Raw genomic sequence first — 20,864 nt, 5'->3', positions numbered from 1 at the left:
CTTGCATAGTGGGCACTGACAACAGTGTCTGTCACTGAAACCAGCACGCCAGTGCTAGCCGGCCGGCTGGCTGGGTTGTATGTGGAGGGCTTGGCCAGGAGTCTGGCACGTACTGGGCACTTCATGATATCTGTGTTTTGACCTACTCTAACTCCATGTGTAAAACTTGCTCTAATTTCTATCCTGTGATTTATTTTAGCCATGTGGGGTTTTTTAATCTGGCCTAGCTTGCCAGCAAAATGTCTCTTCTTTAAAACCCCAAGATTTGGCCCTGGTACCTTTTAAAAGTGTGTTTTCTCAAGAGAGACATGTGGTTGGAGGGCCCCCATTGCCTGCTTGGCACAGCTTTCCCGCCCTGGTGCCTTGAGCCTGTAGCCCGGCTGCTGAATCACTGGTGAGGCCAGGCCTGCCCTACCCCACTCATGTCCCCAGGCATGGTGTTCAGACAGTAATCAGTGGCCTCAGATGCTAATGCCGAGTCAGTGAGGGCAGTCCACACAAGAGAAGGGTCAGCTGGACATTTTCTTACAAACGCCCTCATTGAATGGAGGAACCAGGGAGACGGGGCTGCCCTCGGGTGCAGGTGTTCTTGGGCGGAGATCACATTTACTCCGCAGCGGACTGGTCCTCTGCCCAGAGTGAGGACAGGACACATTTCCTGCAGAGAGGAAAGGAGAGTCCTGGGCTGAATTAAAGCAGGTGGGGGTGGGGGGTGTAGTGTGGAGGAGGAGGAAGCTGGGAGAGCGCTGTGCTCTGGCTAATGTTCCTGGTACCTGCTATGCCTGCGGGGGGTCCCAGGGCCTGGGAAACCTGCCGCTCACTTCCAGATGGGGCGCCAGCCCTCTGCTGGATCTTAGGTTCCTGTAAGTGTGGCTGGTTCCCATTTGCTGAGTGTTTGAACCCTCCAGAAGGCCTGTTGTGTGAGGAAGCCCACTCCAGGGCCCAACCCTGAGCAAGGCATTCCATGCCTGCCTTCAGGTAGCCGCAGTGCCACGCGATGCTTCTCCGTGTGGCGCCATCTTCAGGGCAGCTCCAGGTCCCTCCTAGAGGTGGCATCCTCGGGGGACGTTGATGCTGGCGGTCTGTGCCCGTCCTCAGTCCCCAGGTGCCCAGACAGTGATTCCCAGGTGACTTGGGCTGCATGGGGCAGGCTTTCGGGAGTGGGCCCCTGAGCCAAAGAAGGATGAGAGCGTTGCTCAGGGGAGGGACGTGAAGACCAGGCTGCAGAGCCATCGTGAGCAGAGGATTCTGGTGCAGCCCATACATGATGGACGTGTATTCATTGTCTGTCCCCCTTGAGACCCCAGGCAGGTGCTTGTCCGCTATGCTCTCTGGCTAATGTTCCAGTACCTGCTGTGCACTTAGTTTGAGGCTTGGCACCCATGGCACTCTTCATCCTCTGGTGACCGCACCAGGGCTGCCCTCGTCAGGCGGGGCCTGGGCGCCTGGTCTCCAGCCCGATGTGTTTTTCTGGCTCCGTTGCTTCTGAAAAGAACTTGATGAGCAAGCAGGGCTGATGGAGGAGGCTGCTGGTCTGGCCGGGGAGGCAGTGAGGAGAGAACGGCAGTGCTTGGAGTGGAGCACAGGCCAGCTACGTGCGGAGCCCAGGGAGGTGGGGGAGCAGGATTCGGCCTGTGTGCAGGTGGGTGCCTGGGTGTTCTGTGGCTGTGTTCTCTGTGGCTCAGCGCAGTCCCTGGATGGCCTGCTGTTGCCCGTGTGCATACGAACCCTTCCTGACACTGTTGGCCAGTTTGTTCAGCGAAGGGACTTAAGAGTCCAGGTCCTTTGGAACTCCCCTCAGGTGACATGCCAGGCCGGCTGTCTAGATCTGGCCCGGAGCAGACCAGGGCCCATGGCAGCCCCTCAGCTAGTGATGTGCATGAGACGGCAGCGTGTCTCCTCTCTGTCCCACAGCTGGACTAGATGCCAGATGTTTGCTCTCAAGTGTGGGGCCTCCTGTGGAGCCTTAGCTCATTCACTGACTAGTTGTGACCATCTAACAAGAGCCTGTGGTGTGCTGAGGGCTGGTTTGGTGAGACTTTATGCCTGTCTACTCGTGTATGTTCGGGAAGCCCTCCCGCTGGCACTTCCCCCTGAGGTGGCAAGGTCATAGGTGTTTGCGGGCTACAGAGTTGCCCAGGGCAGAGCTGCATCTGGGGTGTTGTGGCTCTCTCTCCCCTGGGACCCACCTGAAGGGGACCAAAGCTCTCACGGAACCGCTGTCCAGTTAGTGAGGTGCTGAAGTGTGTCCTGGGAACACACCGTCCGCTCACCTGCTGGGAGGGCTCCCCAGACCCCTCCAAGCTGAGGAGTTGGGCCTCCAGTCTTAGCATCAAGGCCTCCATTTTTCCTGCGAATGGGAATTCAGTGCTCCTGCGGGAGGGGCGTGTGGGGGTTGGTGCTTGGAATGTGGTGGCTGACTCGTGGCAGGGAGGGAGGGGCTGCTACTCTATCACTGCTCCGAGGCAGATGCTCCGAGGCCTGGCACTCTGTTTTGTCTGTAGTACCACTCCTTCCCACACCCACCCTGTGCATCTCCCATGAGGCTTACTCACTGCAGCTGAGTCATGGGGTTGGGATGTGCTGTGATGAGTGAGGCTGCTGACTGCCTGAGGTGCAGTGGGGCTTTAAGGGAGTGGGGTCCACAGACCCCCCAATGGGGGCCACCACGCATGCCTGGCATACACCCGGCTGCCCAGCTGTGCGCCTTGATTCTGTTAGTAACTCAGGGCCATGTAGGAGAGAGGCAGGTGTCACTGGTATACACACCGTATACCCTGGAAGAACTTCCGGTCCCCAGTGTTGAGGAAGTTAGTGAGCGAAGCTCGTGTGCCATTTAGGTCCCCTACAAAGTAAAGAAAGATTGTCATAAAGCGAGGCTGCGATGGTGCCTGGGCTTCCTGTTACCTATTGGAATGTGGTGATCCCAGAATCTGGTGAGGGGCACACACCCAGCAGTGGGCCTCGTGGAGGCAGCAGGCGCTGGTCAGCAAGTGGCTGGGGTTCGTTGACCTACACCACACCCCTCCTCCAAGGCGGCCTTGGCCAACTGCAGGGAGGCCTGTGCCCCCAGGCTGCACAGCTCTGCAGACCTGGACCCATGGTGACCGGGGCTCCCGCCACCCGTTATGTCCGCAGATGTGTCTGGGAAGCTGCGGATCTGGGACACCACGCAGAAGGAGCACCTCCTGAAGTACGAGTACCAGCCTTTCGCTGGGAAGATCAAGGACATTGCTTGGACGGAAGACAGTAAGAGGATTGCCGTGGTCGGGGAAGGGAGAAGTGAGTCTGGCCTTGGCTCTCCCCTCCATGTCCCCTGATCTTCTTTCCGGGTGTCCCTGTGGGAGGGGTGCGGTGACTTCAGTGTGCCAGCTGGGACGAGTGTGTGTCCAGTCCCCCTAGGTGCCAGCTCTGAGCCTCCTCACAGAGGTGTGAGCTGCACACACGGGCCATGGCTCCTTCAGGGTGGGCTTCAGTGACAGGTAACAGTGGGTGAGCTCCTCGGGGTTTGCCTCAGGGCCCAGGCACCTTCTGTCTGTCTGTCTCTGGAGTCCTAGAACTCCTGCCGCCATCATGCTCACCTTCCAGCACAGGAAGTGGCAAAGGGAGGCAGTGAAAGAGATACAGCTCTCACAGAGCAGGATTGGGTCCCTCCCAGCAACTGCCAGGGAGGCTGACATTTCCCAGCTGGGCACATCACCCCAGGTCCCCTCACTAAGGAAGACGGGGTGAGTGACACTGAGTAGGTGGCCCTCAGTGGCTGCTGCACTCCCAGGTCTAGTGACCAGAGAGGAACACTGGTTTTCTTATTCCAAGTGCAGTCAGGGTTTCCTCTGGGGTGCCATGGCTGCCCTCCAGGACTTGAACTTGGCAGGCATATGCCTGTCTGCCTTATTGGGAGCCTCTTTGTAATGTTTATGTGGTAGGTATCAATTCCTCCATAGAGTTTCAGGTCATTCTTTTTTTTTAATGTTTTTATTGATTTGAGTGAGGAAGGCAGGGAGAGGGGGAGAGAGGTAGAAATATCAATGAGAGAGAATCATGATCAGCTGCTCCTGCACGCCCGTATGCAACTCGGGCATGTGTGCCCTGACCAGGAATTGAACCGGCAGCCTCTTGGTGCGTGGGTCGATGCTCAACCACTGAACCACACCAGCTGGACTTTCAAACCATTCTTGTTGGTCTTAACAATTTCTTTTTCATTAGATTGCAAATAGTTACCAAAACAATACATTTTCACAGAATGCCAGCCAAAAGCAAGGCATCATCTCCCCTCGGAGGGGATGGCAGGTGTATTTTGTGGTCCTGCCCAGTAAGGAAACTAACCATAAAACTGGTCCCCTGGCGGATGCTTTCTCAGGGAGGCTTGCTGGCCCTGGGCCACACAAGCACGGACCTTCAGCCCCTTCCGCAGACACGTGGTCTCCTTGCTTTCGACAAATACTGTGCGGAGCCCAAATTGCAGTGTTGTCAGTGTGTGATTTGGATGGGAGTGTGGATGGGAGTGTGAAGTGTGGTCATGAGCCGGAGCTGAATTGGACATTCAGCTTCCTGTGTCTCATCCACCTTCACAGGACTGATTATTTTTCCTGTGGCTCCTCTCGTTGGATAAATGTTTGGAGCCGTCTTCCTGTGGGACAGTGGCTCTTCTGTGGGCGAGATCATGGGACACAACAAAGTCATCAACAGCGTGGACATCAAGCAGACCAGGCCATACCGGCTGGTGACGGGCAGTGATGATAACTGTGCCGCCTTCTTTGAGGGGCCACCATTCAAATTCAAGTTTACCATTGGCGTAAGTGGACTTCTCTCTGGAGGGTGGCTTTGGGTGAACTTCGTGGTTTGTATTTGAAGCCAGTGGAGCCTAAACTTGTTAGATGCTGATGGCAGAGGTGACGGCGCACACCATCAGTGTGTAGACAGAAAGCAGGGTTTGTGAGGGGACGCCACACGGTCCCCAGTCCTCCTAATCCTGCCCTAGGAGGGCATGGATGTTCCAGTTCCAGGAGGAGGGGCCCTGCATAGGGCCGGGCTTCATTCTGGGATGCAGTGTGCATTCTGGGGTGGAAGTCCGGAGCACCTACGAGCCATGTGACTAGACCAGCATCCTGGCCTGCAGCTGTGTTAGCAAGGGAGCCCAGGGCTGGCTGGCGTCAGCCTGCTCTCTGGTTGGGCCATCTTGAGACCAGCTGAGCCACCAGGGTGACAGGAGGTGGGGCTCCAGAGACATTCAGATTTGTCTCCAGCGCCTTCCCGGAAAGGTGAGGGGCAGGGACACAGCTGTAAAGTGGCACATGAGAGGAATTAGATGCTATAAATGCCATGGTGAAATGCCCCAGGTTGTGGGGTCTCAGTCCCAGCTTTCCACGTGCTCCTGGCTGGCACAAAGGCTTGACCTTGGCTGACAGCAGATGGCTGGCTGGACAGCAAGTGGCCTAAGGAAGATTAGAACAAGCCTTTGTCCCTTTGGTGCCAGGAGAGGCAGGTGGAGGGCAGTCTCCTTTGTTCTCAGCACAGCTGAGGCAGGTGAAGGGTGGGGGACTGCCTCTCCAGGTGCCCTACAGCAGAGACCTGGCAGAGTGGGAAGCCAGGTGTGGGAGGGGCAGCAGCTAAAAGAGGGCCAGGCGGCATTCCCAGGTCAGGGAGGAGCTGCGTCTCGGAGCCCTGAAGGGAGGAGGTGATGGTGGGCATATGTGTCTGAGCCTGTTTCTCTCCAGGCGCTCGGGACCAGAGCACAAGGCAGGTGGGCCCAGGGAGGGCTCCCAGAGGGGACATCTGAGCTGTGGCTAGTCCACCTGTGCACACTGGAATCAGGCTGTGGAGCCCGGGTCTGTCCTGTCAATGACATGGACTTGGGTGCCTGACTTAATCATCACCTAATTGCTTCACGCCTCCATTTTCTCAGTGGTGAGAGGGAGGAGATGACAGAGGGTGGGGAGGCAATGACAGGAGGATTTTGGGAGCTTCAGTAAGTGCTGCTTTGACTAAAGGTCAGCAGGAGGGGACCAGCCATCCAGGCCCTTCCACATCGAGACCGCAGAGGCTGAGCCCACAGCTCGTGCTGTGACCCCACCGGGCTGATGCCCAGTCCAGTAGGTGGCGGCCAGGTTGGGCGGCCGTGAGATGCTCAAGTTTGGAACCCGCCCCAGATGCTGCCCAGACCGTTCCTTCTTTGTCCCGGCCCCTCCCGCGGGAAGGGCTATTTTTAGCCCCCCTAGTTGGTTAAAGGACTGTTGGGGCTCCCTCCCTCTTTAGGTTAATGGGCTATTTCAGGAGCAGACAGCAGTCTCCTGCTCTTCTGGACACTTGGCTCCAATTGCAGGAAAGGCTGAGAGGAGTTTTTAAAGCCACCCAGACCCGACCGGGACTTGGAGTGGGAGTGGCATTTGTCTGTGGGGCCCCTCACTGGAGCCTGCATGGTTCCCGGGCCTGCAGGGCCACGCCAGCACCTGCTGTGGGCCGTGCTGAGTGCTGTGACTGAGGAGACAGGGACCGGTGCTGGGGGGCGGCCTTTCAGAGGAGAGGTGGTGGACGTGTGGAGTCAGGAGGGGAGGGCAAGGGCCTTTCAGGAGGGCGTCCTGACTTCAGTGAGCCAGGTTTTATGGGGGGGGCGCTTTGTTCTCTCAGGGAACCAGTGAAACTACAGTTTATGACAACCCATCGGTGGCTCAGTGCCTCTAGTCTACAGCCTGTTCTTCCCCAAGCCCTGAGGCCTGCCCGCTGTGGCGAGCTCCCAGTTCTTAGGGAGGGAGCCCTGCCCCCCTTCCCCATCTGCCAAGCCTCTTAGTCACAAGGTCCCGAGCCCCCTGACCCAGCCCCCCTCCCTTGTCCACTCTATGGAGAAAACCTGGAGCAGCAGGGACGAGAAAACTGGCCGTCTGGCCAGATGTCCCCGGGTTTGAGCCGTGGTTTTGTTTTCAGAGCTTTCCTTTCACCTTGGGGCTGCCCTGAGGACTGGGAGGAAGGAGGAGACAATGTCTCAGACCCTCCAGCCCCGGGCTTTGCACATCGCTGGCCCTGAGGGCGGACAGGGTTGGCCCTGTTGTGTGGCTGGCTTCCTTCCAGCCTGGAGTGGACAGCAGAGTAGTTGCAGGTGGCCTGAGTAGTTAAGGATCTGACCTCAGGTGGCTCCCCGCCAGGGGCCCCTGCCTGCCAGCCTCCTGCTCGAGGCCCAGAGCTGGCTCAGCCAAGAGCTCTGGATGGGAAACTGGAGACCTGCTCCCCACAGCCTGGCCTCTCGGGTCTGGTGTCTCCTGTAACAGGTGCCTGGAGGCCCCGAGGCCCCTCGCAGTGAGTGTAGGATGGTGGACGTGTGGCAGTGAAGGCAGGGAAGTCGAGGCCTGAGAGCCCGGGTTGGAACTTGGACTCCATTTCACTTTGGTTCAGTGGGTGGGTGCCCCTGCCGGGCACCCCTGCCCTCCAGCTCCGCGTGCCTAGGACTGAAGGAAACAGCACACACCCTTAGAGCAGGGGTCGGCGGACACAGGAGCCAGAAGCACAGACCCCACGGCTGAGCTGGGCCTGGCCAGGCCTGGGGCCTCAGACAGGAGGCCTCGCCGTCACGGCAGGCACGGCTTGGGCTTGGGCTTGAGCTTGCTGAGGGGAAGAGGGGAGAGGGTGGTTCTGCCCCCCAGATGAGGGAACATGGCGTAGCAGACGGAGCCTTGGCTGGGGGTGCCCAGGAGCCTTCCAGGCAGAGAGCTGGGCCTGGGCCGAGGCAGCAGCCGAGCCAGCCCTCGCTGCGTCAGGAGCTCCGAGGTCTTCCTGTGGCTGTGGGCTCCATTAGCAGCAGTAGCTGTGAGGCAGGCGTGTGCTGCCTAGAGAGCTTTCCTGGACCTCCTTTCCGCGGGTGGATAACGTCCCCTTCCCACAGGACCACAGCCGCTTCGTCAACTGCGTGCGCTTCTCTCCCGACGGGAACAGATTTGCTACGGCCAGCGCTGACGGCCAGGTGAGGGCCGGGCCGGGCCGGGCCGGGGTGGGGGCCCTGGCGGGGGGCTCCTCTGATCGTCCTCAGTGACTGTTGAGACAGACTCACTAAAGCCGGTCTCAGCGTGGGAACGTAGGAATCTCCCCCTTTCCCGCCTGGAACGGGCTGTCACCAAAGCACGGGAGACGCGGCTCTGTCTCCTCTTAAATGGAGCAGAACCTTCGAGTAATTCTCTGAGTCTCAGTCGGGAGCTGACAGAACAGTGATCAGGAAGAGCACTCAGCATGCACACTGCTGAGATGCACACAGTAACCCGCACCCTCCCTCTGTTGGAAGATACACATCTACGACGGGAAGACGGGAGAGAACGTGTGCGCCCTGGGCGGGAGCAAGGCTCACGACGGAGGCATTTATGCTGTGAGTATGGGCTTGTGTTTCGTGGCTTCGTCTGTGGTCATGGTCGCCGGTTTGCATTCACCGAACAGATTTGCAGTTAGAAGCTTCAGAGTCGGGTGATGGCACAGAGCTTCGGGGTCACGTCCAGCGGGTGACATGGCCTGGACACTTGCCCCGTCCCTGCCCCGGATGCCACCCACTCTGGTTTTGCTTCTCCCTGCTCGGAAGTGGGGGCTGTGGCCGGGCTGCTTTCTGAGGCCACTTCCCACTGAAATTCTGACACGTGGCACACCGTTTTGTTTGAGTAGATTAGTTGGAGTCCTGATAGCACTCATTTGCTTTCTGCTTCCGGAGACAAAACCTCAAAAATTTGGGACGTCAATGTGAACTCGGTCGTCACCACATTCACCATGGGCTCCAACGTTCTGGACCAGCAGCTGGGCTGCTTGTGGCAGAAGGACCACCTGCTCAGCATCTCCCTGTCTGGGTACATCAATTACCTGGACAAAAACAATCCCAGCAAACCCCTGCGGGTCATCAAGGTGAGGCTGCGCCAGATCCGCCTGCCTGTGTAAGGCAGGAAGGGAGAGGCTGGAGGGGGCGAATGGGAGGCGGGCCCGGGGCTCTGGTAAAGTGGCAGGATGCTGGCTGTTTGAGGGGAATGTGTGTTTAGCAAGGTGGGAGGCCAGGGGCCCTCAGCCCTCCTCTTGTCTCCTCCTCCTGTCCTGAGGGGTTCAGCCTCCTTCAGTTAGGGGCTCACGGGCTGTGACCCCCAGAGCCCCGAGACAGGGTAAGTGGAGCACCCTCCTAGACCCAGGAAACCTCAAGGAGGACCAGGTGGCCTGAGGTGGGCCTGGACTTCGTGCGGGATTCGAACATGGGGTTGCATATGGGGAGCCCCACCAGCATGAGGGACTGGAGTCCTGTGAGGAGGTGAACGCAGGAGGGATGGAGCCTGAGGTGTGGAGGCCTTAAGTGCCTGGCCAGGGGCCAGGGCAGCAGGGAGCGAGCGGAGGGGCGGGAGGACCCCACCTGGATCTGGTCCCTGATCCCCAAGGCCTGCCCTCTGCCTCCTCCCGCTGTCAGCCCCAGTGATTTTTTCATCTCAGGAGACTTACAGCCCGACCAGAAGCTCCTCGGGCTGACCTGGTGCCACCCACTGCAGACCCGCCTCTGCCAGGGCACTCGGGGTCGGGCGGAGTCGGTAGGGAGCAGTTGGAAGTCGCAGAGGCCGGCTGGCTTGTCCTCAGCTCCCCCCCTGCCTCCTCCACAGGGTCACAGCAAATCAATCCAGTGCCTGACGGTGCATAAAAACGGCGGCAAGTCCTACATCTACTCCGGGAGCCACGACGGACACATCAATATCCTTTGACTCAGAGCTGGCTCGGGGGCTGCTGGCGGGTGAGGTGGAGCTTCCTGCTCTGATGGTGCCAGAGGCAAGGCCAGCCAGCTGTCAGCAGCCACTCGAGCACCATGGCCGTGACCTGGCGGGTCACCTCTCTGTAGCCTTGAGTGGTGCTCCCCGTCCGTGACTAGTCCTGGCCCGTTCCTCTCCCAGCAATCCACTCGTTGAGTCTCAGGTTCAAAAGGACTTGGAACCTCTTAGTAGAGCCCTGTAGCTTAGAAATGGGAAAACCAGTTTCGACTGCCGAAGTGCCTCGCCCAAGGCCAACAGCCCCTGTGGGCAGCGGGGCTGGAACCAACCCGAGCCTCCCTCCTCCAGTCAGCAGTTGAGGTGACCCCTAGACGCATGTGTGACCGCCCTTTCCTCACCTCCCCACCCCACCCACCCCGTGCTTGTGGCCTGGGGCTGGTAATCCCCCTCCCAGGGCCGTCTTGAACATTGGAGCAGGTGTCTGCAAGGTGACCCCCAGATGCCCATACCCAGGCCTGGCTCCCAGGTGGGGGCATCATTGAGCTGCCCTCCTGTAGACAGTTTCCCAGTCTCGGTGCTGCATCTGGAAGGGGCTCACCGGGCCTCCCCATTTCTCATGCCTCCACAGCCTCTTGTCTGCAGACCTTTGTCATTTCCGTGAGACCCATGCAGTCTCTCCGCAGTCCCAAGAGAGGGAAGCAGATAAGTTGCCCTCAGCCCATTACATGTAAGGAGATGCAGGGAAAAGGGGTATATGTCCAGGGGGGGAGAGAAGGTGCTAGAACCTGCCTCTCCTAGTGGGTATGCAGGTCTGTGCAGCCACTGCCTTCAGTTGGCCTGGGTTCTGCCCTCCCGGCACCCACTCATCCCCACCCCATGTCAGTGTGCACACGTTACCCTCCATGCTTACGTTTCCCGCCAGGTCCAGGGCTGGGGTCCCCCTCACAAGAGTCAGCGCGAGTGCACACCAGCTTCCCAGAGGGAACTGGCTTCATTGGAAATGAGAGGCTCGCTCACTGATGTACAGGCAGAATCCCGTAACTTAAAACCCACCTCACACCCAAGCACCCGGCGCTCACAGGGCACAAACACGCCTCCCTGCGATGGGTCGGCCCAGACTTTACCTGGGGCACCTTGGTGTCCATTTGCTGAGCAGCGGGGCACGGCCAGCCTCCTGCTGGTGGACATGGGCTCCACAGCAGGTTCCAGAAGGAGCAGAGCACAGCGCTGGCTGTTATACAGCAGTGGCCTCTGTAGTTGGGTTGTGATCTGTCTATGCTGATAACTGCTCACTCAGCGCAGTTCTGTGACCTGCTCAGCTGGCCTGTGCACCACTGTCCAGGAGGCATAGTGGGCTCGGAACCGGCCCGATGGGTTATGAATGGCCCGCTGGCCTGCAGTCGGGTCGGCAGTCTTGCTGGTTTACCTGGACAGCTCTGAGATTCAGGCGTGGATGTGCACGGGGAGCTCGCCTCAGGCCAGTGCATACTGTCCTGTCCCTCACATGCTGCCTGGGACAGGCTTTGGCTGTGTGCACCTCCAGCCCCCCATTCTGGAGGTCCGACTTTTCCTTAACCGCCCCCCACATTACTGGGACTCCGAGACCGGGGAGAACGACTCCTTCACTGGGAAGGGCCACACGAACCAGGTGTCCAGGATGACCGTGGACGAGTCCGGGCAGCTGGTGAGCTGCAGCATGGATGACACGGTGCGGTACACCAACCTCACACTGCGGGACTACAGGTGAGCTGCCCGGGGCTCCAGGGTGCGCCTCCGCCCCAAGAAGGTGCTGTGCCTGCCCAGTCGCCACTCTCACAGCATTTCCTCCCTCTTCGCTTCTTGTCCTGGGCACTGATTCTGTTGCTGGGCTCTTGGCCAGGAGCTGGGTTAGAGTCCAGGTGCACGCAGACCGTGACCAGGTGTAGCCTGGGAGGCCGGCGGCCAGGTCTCGCCGCGCCCCCTCCTCGGCTCTGTTCCTCTTCAGTAAGGTGAGGTGGCTGGCACCAGTGAGGCCTTGAGGGTGCCTGGCATATGGCAGGTGCCCCACGGACAGGCGGGCCCTGGGAGATGTGAGTGAAAAGCAGGGTCGCATTCGGTTTGCCCTGGTACATTGATTGGCAGTCCATGGAGGCAGGCGAGGAGGAAGGGGTGTCCTGTCCCTGCTCGCAGGCAGGCTCCTCCAGCACCCACACCCCAGACCTCACTCTGCGGTTAGTTGTGTAGACGCCACCATCCTCCCAGAGGTGGCAGGCTCCTGGAGGTCAGTTGTCTTGGTGACCCTCCCACTGGGCACGGCACCCATCATAGTGGACATGCGTGCTGTGGCCTCGCTGCCGTTCGGGACTGTGGTCAGTTAGGCCCCAGGATGAGTGCAGAAACCACCCCAGAACCGGGCCTCCAGGCTCCAGTCCTCTTCCTGCTGCCCAGTGACCCCCGCATTGCTTTCCCCTCGGGGCCGCACTGCCCCTGAGCCTCAGTGGGTGAGAGAACCCTCGGCGGGCAGAGCCACAGTCTGGCCTCCCTCTCACAGGCCTGTTCCCTGAGCCTTTGGGACCCCACGCTGGCCCAGTTACATGGAATTTTCCTCAGTTTATTATTTTCAGGGAAGTTTTTGTGTGTGCAAATTTTTCTAGAATGTGTTTTCATAGTATCAGCTGAAAGTAAGAACACAATTTTTACCCATTAAAAACAATGGGTTATACAGGGTGTCCTAAAGCAATGTATACACCCTGGAGCAGGTGACAGCTCAATTTTGAAAATGAAATGTATTTTAGTAATCACAGCCTTCATAATTACTCAGAGCGCGTGTGTGCATTTTACAGTGAGTTGTTGAGTAGGCTGGTCATGGCCTGGGATGAGGGGGCAGAGCTCAGCACTATCTGCACCCAGGAAACAGGGTCTTTGGATGGGGAGACAGAGCAGTGACGGTGCGGTGGGGTAGCGGGTACTTAACCACTTTAAATAGCAGCAGAAATTACTCCCCTTGTTCCTCTCATCATCCTTCCCCAGGCCCCCACCCCCGCCCCCTGTGATTTCCAGCTTTCTCCCAGACTCTGAGTCATTCCCCCCGTGCTTGGCCACCCCCCTTCCCTCCCCGCCCCCCAGTGGGTTACAGCAGCATGTCCTCCAGAGCTGCTGTGGGTTCGCAGTCAGTGTGTGTACACCTACCCGAGCCCCCAGACATGGCAGTAATACGCTCCTTCTCTCCGACAGCGGACAGGGGGTGGTGAAACTGGACGTTCAACCCAAGTGCGTGGCTGTCGGCCCTGGAGGATACACGGTGGTTGTGTGCATCGGGCAGGTATGGCCCCGCCGTGTTGGCTGGCAGGGCGGGCAGCTGGGCAGCGTCCCGTCTCTGAATCCTATCCCGTCCTGTCCCATGGACAGTGGCTCGAGCAGACCTTTTTATTGAGCTCTTGGCCCTTGTTGGCCTTCAGCATGTTCACTCAGCAGTCCTGTCCGTTACGTGTGGGGTCGTCCCCTTCTTCCAGATGAGCAAACGGAGGCACAGAGAGGGCAGGTGGGTGCCCAAAGTGTGCACCTGGCAGAGGGCAGGGCTGGGATTTGAGCTCAGGTAGCTGATCAGATCCTGCACTTGAGCGTCAGGCCCTGTGGGTGCATTGCTGTGAGGCCTCCGAGAGGCAGAGCAGGGCTGTGTCTTCATGTTCATGACGCCAGCCCTCTAGTGGCGGCGCTGTGTGGCCTCAGGCATTTCCCTCCCCCGCTGACAGCTCCCGGGAGGGTTAGAGGAAGTACTGTCCGGCCCCTGCACCTTTGTAAGCCTCTCGAGGAGGAGGCTAAAGCCGGGGTGATCTGGTGACTTCCCAAGGCCACCTGATGGCAGGGGCACCAAGCCAGGGAGGGCTTTGCGGCTCTAGCTCCCCAGCCTGGTCCTCATTCATTCTGGTTGAGGTCCCTACATACTTTCTCTCTTGGAATTTCTGGAATGAAACGCCCTTGCCTGAGACCCAGGACTGACCCACTTTGTACAGCTATGGCAGACACCAGCTCCCAGCAGACCTGGGCATCCCGGTATGGGGGTCAGGAAGGCAGCTGTGACTGTGCCCTTGCTGGCAGGAGTGGTGAACCCTGCTAAAGAAGCTGGCATTCAGCATCCACGGCCCCTCCCTGTTCTGTGAGCTTAATTGCTTCGGGGAGAATGGATTCTGTGTCCTAGATAACACGACTTCCTGCCAGGCAATTACTGCAACGGCCAGGTGGTCAGGGGGGGCAGGAGTAATGCCTTGGAGCGCCTGGGCCACGTGGGGGAGGGACCGGAAGGCGAGGGTCTTGGATGAGCGGGCGGACGCTTCCCCGATGAGAAGGCACTTTCCAGGCCTGTGTCTGAACACCTGGCCTTTGCAGGAGGGAGTGGGCTGTGGGCCGTGGCAGGTGCTCGCTGTGCACGGGAGATGATCCCGCCGCCTCCCAGCGACTCGGGCCTGCAGCTCTCAGCCAGGTGGGCTCGCTCCATGGGCACAGCTGCTGGTTGGCTGCTTTGTTAGGCGCTCACCTGTGCCCTGGACTCTGTCTTCACAGTTCTTACCCCCTAGGGCAGCGGTTCTCAACCTGTGGGTCACGACCCCTTTGGCGGTCGAATGACCCTTTCACAGGGGTCGCCTAAGACCATCCTGCATATCAGATATTTACATAACGATTCATAACAGTAGCAACATGACAGTGATGAAGTAGCAACGAAAATAATTTTATGGTTGGGTCACAACAGGAGGAACTGTATTTAAAGGGCCAGAAGGTTAAGAACCACTGCGCTAGGGGGCTGAGACTCGGGCTTCAGGAGCTGCCCCCCAGGCAGTGGTGGCCAAGCCGGGATCAAGCCCCAATATGTCTGTCCCCAGGGCCCTGCCGTAGGGCCCAGACACCCACGCACTCAGCCCCCTCCGCCCCCCACTCCCCCCAGGACTCTGTCCCCATCAGAGGAGGAGGAACGAGGCTGGGGTGGCGTGCCGGAGCGGTGCACAGGGAGCTCCAGGCTGCCTCCTGGGAGCTGTCTATCCCGTGCTCCCCTCCTGGGGCTGCCCTACGGGAGGGCAGAGCCCACCTACTGGCGTCAGCCTGGTGCCCCGTTTCCTCTGTAAGATGGGGGGCCAGCACTGTCACTCCAGGCCGTGGAGACGCTCTGTGACGACATTGGATGCTTCACAGTCAGCAGGTCAGACCCACGAAGGGTGTTTCCTGGGACCTGAGAGACCAGAACTTAGACTGCTCGGGAGTCCTGTGTGTTCCCAGGGCTCTGTCGCAGCCCGGGCCTCCCAGGTGCCTCTCCCTCTATCAAGGGAAGCGGCTCGGCCTCTCGCGTGGGGCCTGATTGAGTAACTGGGGCACTAACGTGCACACGTCGTCAGCTTCCCGGGCAGTAGGTGCTGTGGTGGTGATGGCGGCTGTGGGGTGATGGCGTGGCCTCACGGCCAGTGTTCGCTGCAGTCCTGTGACGAGGACCTGTCGCCGTCCCATTGACTGGCGAGGGAGGAAGCATAATCAGGGTCGCAGGCCTGAGGCTGGCCCGCACGGCCCGCCCCCAGCCAGGTCAGAAAGGGACTCCCGACCCGAGCGGAGCCGCATGCCAGGCTCCGCGCTCTGACCGCTGCCTGTGCTTCCAGATCGTCCTGCTGAAGGACCAGAAGAAGTGCTTCAGCATCGACAGCCCCGGCTACGAGCCCGAGGTGGTGGCGGTGCACCCCAGCGGGGACATGGTGGCTGTCGGGGCCACGGTAAGGCCCTCTGCCCTGGGTGCCTGGGCTGTGAGTGTGGGACTGGGCCCCTGGGAACCAGCAAGGGACACCTCCATGATGACCCTCAGTCCCCAAGGGCTTCCCTGGTCTTGTCCTGGTTCTGTGCACACAGCACAGGGCACCAAGGAAGGGACGTTTAAGACCTACCCAGGGGACCTTGAACCGCCTCTGGGACACGGGTAGCCCAGTTGCCTTGAGTGCAGGCTGGGCCCTGACTTGTCCTGGGGCAGCCTCAGGCGGTTGCAGGGACACCACCTACTAGTACCCCAGTTACCACCCTTCTAGCTCCGTCCCATGTGCTCACCCTCGCCAATCCATTCCGGTGAGTGTTACACTTCTCAGTGCCAGGCCCCAGGGACATAAAATTGAGGGCTCCCTGCCCTGAAGGGGAGGCACCTGAGGTGCATCCACCCTGGTCAGGCTCCCTGAGTGCAGGCAGAACCACCCACAGATGCCCAGGCCCCTCCTGGAGGCTCTGGCTGTTGGGAGCTGGACAGAGGTTGGCCATGGGCACCCCTGACCCAAGGACCCCTGGGGCTTAGGGGCAGCCAGTGGGCTGAATGGCAGGCACAAGCCCTTTGAAAGAGCTGGGCAGAGGGAGGTTTCGCCAGGAGCAGGCGTTGGAAGGAGCTGCCGAGTGTGAAGTGTTCTCAGAGCCTGGCCTGGGAGCCCTCATTGGAAATTTCTGGAGTGTTTGTAAAATAGACTCCCGAGCACCCAGACACAGAATCAGCATCGGGGTGCCTAGGGCCCCTCCCTGGAGCACCTCCCGAGTCACTGTCCCATCCCTGACCCCTGCAGGACGGGAACGTCCGCCTGTACTCCATCCTGGGCTCCTCGCTGAAGGACGAGGGCAAGCTCCTGGAGGCCAAGGGCCCCGTGACCGACCTGGCCTACTCCCACGACGGCGCCTTCCTCGCCGTGTGTGACGCCAGCAAGGTGGTCACGGTCTTCAGTGTTGCCGACGGCTACGCGGTGAGTGGCAGTCTGTCCTGTGTCCCCGTGCTGGGCGGTGCGGGTGGGGGTGGGGCCATGGCCTTTCCCCCCTGTCACCAACCAGATGGGTGCACGGGAGCAGGCGACTGCTGTTAGAGCGTGCCTGACGGGGACAGAACCCGCAGGGAGCTGTGGTCTGGGCGAGACAGACAGTTCCTAGGGAGCTGGGCGCCGGCTGCTGTGAGGGCGCAGGGGGCTTCGCTGGGCCTGGCTAAGTGCCCTCCTAGCCTCTGAGGCCTGTTCTCTCTGTCAGTGGGCCTGGGCTCAGTTTTTCTCTCGGCTCATCACTGTCTGGGTCCAGGAAAGACAAGCGCTGGTTGTCCCAGCACTGCATGCGCTTGGGGGACACTGGGACATGGGTGGGGAGGAGGACCCAGTCGCCAGGGCACACGGAGCAGCCGAGGGCGCTTTGCACGTGGGAGTGAGAGTTCCTGTTTCACAACATAGCTGCCCTGGGTGGTGCCCGTCCTGCTCCACAAAGGGGACTGCGCTTCAGAGAGACCTGGTCCCCAGCGGGGTGAGAGGCAGGTGGGCAGGACAGGACGGTGACAGGTCTCCAGTCCCTGGGCCTCCCCACTGCCAGCAACCCCCACCCCCAACACTGACAGCTCTGAAAGCTACAGCAGAGTTAAAAGAATTTACCAGCTAGACTCTCCCATTAACATTTTATCCCGCTATAAAATGTACGCATAACAAGAGACAGATGTGAACAAGAGTACATGTTTGCTGGCATTCACCTGTCAAGATAAACACCACCCTGCCCCACCCCCAGGAGGTGCCCTTCTGCCTGGTGCCACGAGATCACATGTTCAGTGGTCTCGTTTGCCTGTTAGGAGCCTTAAGACATCTGAGTAATTCATGGGAGAGAATCCACAGAGGCCGGCATAGGCCAACGAGAGAGACAATCTTGGGCCATTTGTGGGGGTTGGCAAGAGGGGATACTGTTAGCAACCCCTTAGTGAGAGGGCTTTGGGCTGAGGCACGCTCTGGAAGTAGCCGCATGCAAAGCCTTCTGCTCTGCCCAGGCCGGCCCCGGCCCCAGCCCCAGCCCCGGCGGGAGGAGGGGAGAGGAGGAGCCTCATGCCTTCCATCTCCGCAGTGCCCTGATCAGGCCCTTCCGCCTGCCCTCGCTGCGCTGAGGGCTCTGATGGTGGCCGGTGCTTGATGCTGGGCTGCATCTTCAAGTAGCAGGGACTTCATGGGATTCTTACAAGGAGGCCAAGAGGGGGGAGGCGTCGCCTGGCACTCATGGTCACTGGGAGGGTTGGTGAGGATCCATCCCTGACCTGAACCCTGATCTCTGCTGCCTCTTTTTACCCTGCAACTAGGAGAACAGTGTGTTTTACGGACACCATGCAAAGATCGTCTGCCTGGCCTGGTCACCAGACAACGAGCACTTTGCCTCCGGGGGCATGGACATGATGGTGTACGTCTGGACCCTGAGTGACCCCGAGACCAGAGTCAAGATCCAAGGTGACTCTCACACCCATCGGCTCCCAGGCAGCTGGCCCCAGGGCTCCAGTGTCCCCTCTGTCCTTCCGGGGAGGCACCCCGTGAAGGCGTGTCTCCTTCCTCCCCATCAAGCCAGGCTCTGCGGGCCCAAGCTGGGCACTCAGGGACCGACAGCAGGCGTGGTAGCAAGTGGTCTCCATACACAGGCCACGTGCTGAGTCGGGCCTCTGACAGCTCTGTCTGAGTCCATTCGGCTGCCGCATCAGTCCACGCGGGCGTACACGTAACAGAAACTAGTCGCTCACAGCTCTGGAGGGGAAGCCCGAGGTCGGGGTGCCAGCGTGGTCGGTGGGGCCTCGTCCAGGTCGGGACTTCTCACTGTGCCCCGCGGCAGCAGCGTTCTGTGACATCTCGTAAGAGCACTGTTCCCGTCAGTGGCCTGAACTTCTCATACCGTCACCTTGAGCCAGATTAGCTTTCCAACTTAGAAACTTTGGGGACAAGCATTCAGGCCTTCGCCTCCTCCCTTCCCCACCCACCCCACCCCCTTCGGCCTCGCACTCTGCGACAGCAGCCTCAGGAGAGCCATCCTGTGGGCCGTGATGGGCTTTAAATTTTCCAGCAGCCACGTTTAAAAAAGAAACAGGAAGTTATTTTTAATTATTAATTTTATTTACTCCGACATGTCATTTCCACATGAGGCAGCAGCCATGTCACAGGCACTGTCGTCCCTCGTGGCTCACGCCCCGGGTGGGGTCGTCCTGTGTAGGGCAATGTCCCGAGGGTCAGTGCCAGCGGAGGGGACGCCCGCTTCTCCTCCATCCCAGCCCCGGGTCCTTCTGCAACGAGGGGAAGGGGATTCCTTAACAGCGATGGAGTCCGGCCCCACAGGCTGCTCCATCAGCCCCGTCCGAGGTGTGCAGAGGGGCCAGGCAGCTGGCTCTCCCTTAACGTGTGTTATTCCTCAGATGCACACCGGCTCCACCACGTCAGCAGCCTGGCCTGGCTGGACGAGCACACGCTGGTCACCACCTCCCACGATGCCTCTGTCAAAGAGTGGACAATCAGCTACTGAGGACCCGCCTCCGCACGGCCGAATCAGGGACTGGAGTTCAAGTGCAGCAGAACACAGCCTTCCTCTAACTCTGTACCGCCCCGGCCCGCCCCGGAGCAGGGCCCATCCCAATGACCCTCGCCTCTGCAGGGTGTCCGTACCTATACACGTCCTTCTGAAAGCTTTAGGCAGTGACAGTTTGCACATGAGAAATAAAGTGAGCACTTAAACAGTGTGTGGAGCGTAACTCAACCCGCCCCAGCGCAGCCCGGGGCACATTCCAGAGGCAGCGCCTCCAAAGCACAGCCCGCTCCCCGGCTGCCGCGTGCTGGGGAGGTGAGTCCCAGCCCCCTGCCGGCGGGCTGCACCGGGAGCGGCACCTGCGCTCAGCGAGGCCGAGTGCCGTGGCCCGGGTGTCACGCGGTCACGCACTGCGTGAGCCACGCTGTGCGTCGCCCCCAGAAGGCCTCAAAGCAGACGGGCCCACGGGACCTCGTATCCACTCTCGGTTTTTGTGCTTGATTTTAAGAATGAACCATGATGGTTTTTTGGTTTTTTTGGTTTTTTTTTTTTAGTTTTTTTTTTTAATGTGTCTTAACTGTTGCCTGTCTTGTTTACTAGCTTTTGGGTTGAGGGCGATGTCTCCAGGAGCCCTTGTTAGTAGACTGAGGTGTCCTGGTCCCCATGCCACTGTCATCCTTCCATGTTTTCCTTTCTCTCCTCCTCCCGCTCCCAAAGCAAAGGTTAATTTAAAGGTAAAGATGAGTCGCTGTAAGCTGTCATCGTCGCACCTTTTCTTTTTCAGTGCAGAAATTAAAGTGACATCAGCACGGTGACTTGGAGTTTGCTTGCGTGTGTCGGAATCACTGGTAATGCTGCTGAGAGCAATCCCTCCCCCGCACTTGTGAAAACACTGAGCGCTTTACGAGATTAGAGCGAGAGATGATTAAATATCTTTTCTCTTCACTGTGGATCGCTGACTCTGTGTGGCGGGCCCCTGGGGCTGGGGCACACGGTCAGGGGAGGCGGCTCAGGCTCAGGCGCTGGGACTGTTAGGAGCGCCTTCTGATGGGCGAGAGGCCCTGGGGAAGGGGCTGACACTGGGTCCTGTTCTGTCCGACCACCACGTCACTGTGACCTGGGCCACCTCACCTCGCTGGTCTCAGCCTCAGTGTCCTGTGTGAGCTGGAAGCACTGGACCTGTCCCACCCATGCACTGAGCGGTGTGAGCCTGTCCTAAGCTGACAGGCAGAAAGGGGTGGGGCGCTCCTGGGCCATTGGCAGAGTACGATGGTGCATCAGTTTCCACATGTGTAAAGTGGGGTGAAGGTGGCACATCTCAGGGCTACGTAGGGGCTGCATGAGATGCCCAGGAATCCCACCATGAATGCAGGAAGTGTGAGACGATCTCATCGTTGGTGTAAAAGGCAATTAGCAAACGATACACACATTAATTACACCAGAAGTAGGACACAGTTATTAGCCAGCTCATGGTACTATACAACAAATAGTGCCCGTGTCCAGGGGTGAGCAGGGTAGGCCTGCTGGAGCAGGTGGTCCCTCAGGTCGGGGCGATGCTCAGAAAGCCAAACAGGACTCGGGACGTGACCATCCTGGGAAGCAGCCAGGTAGTGTTTAATGCCATCCGGTGTTCCTGCTTGGACCCCTTCCCCTGCTCTGTGGAGATGGACAGCTATAACCTTGCATTCTTGATGTATATTGAGCCCTAGATGTCAAGGAGTCTGGTTTTTTGGTCGACCCCTCTGGCAGACTTCCCTGCTAGAAATGGTTTGCACTGCATGGCGGCTGTCTGTACCTTGCAGGAGGCTGTGCAGTGTCCCTGTCCTCTCACACTTAGGTGCCAGTAGTGTGACAGCCAAAAACGTCTTCAGACATTGCCAGTGCAGACAA

At 59.3% G+C, this 20,864-nt stretch overlaps 1 protein-coding gene across 1 annotated transcript in view; it reads left to right on the top strand.

Annotated features, from left to right (window-relative positions):
• The window catches only part of WDR1 (WD repeat domain 1), a 30,790-nt gene extending 10,871 nt beyond the window's left edge, over positions 1-19,919 (top strand). Inside the window, exons 4-15 of the mRNA XM_036328934.1 lie at positions 3,139-3,286; positions 4,615-4,795; positions 7,874-7,951; positions 8,267-8,347; positions 8,635-8,868; positions 9,600-9,687; positions 11,288-11,444; positions 12,915-13,002; positions 15,320-15,430; positions 16,253-16,426; positions 17,776-17,920; positions 18,868-19,919. Coding sequence (XP_036184827.1) covers positions 3,139-3,286; positions 4,615-4,795; positions 7,874-7,951; positions 8,267-8,347; positions 8,635-8,868; positions 9,600-9,687; positions 11,288-11,444; positions 12,915-13,002; positions 15,320-15,430; positions 16,253-16,426; positions 17,776-17,920; positions 18,868-18,974 — 1,592 coding nt within the window. The 3' untranslated portion in view covers positions 18,975-19,919. The remainder of the gene's footprint in view (positions 1-3,138; positions 3,287-4,614; positions 4,796-7,873; positions 7,952-8,266; positions 8,348-8,634; positions 8,869-9,599; positions 9,688-11,287; positions 11,445-12,914; positions 13,003-15,319; positions 15,431-16,252; positions 16,427-17,775; positions 17,921-18,867) is intronic.
• The last annotated feature ends 945 nt before the right edge of the window (positions 19,920-20,864 follow it).

This window comes from Myotis myotis, unplaced genomic scaffold (assembly GCF_014108235.1).
Source record: "Myotis myotis isolate mMyoMyo1 unplaced genomic scaffold, mMyoMyo1.p scaffold_m19_p_1, whole genome shotgun sequence".
NCBI classification, from domain to species: domain Eukaryota; kingdom Metazoa; phylum Chordata; class Mammalia; order Chiroptera; family Vespertilionidae; genus Myotis; species Myotis myotis.
This window is presented reverse-complemented; position numbering and strand designations above follow the sequence as displayed.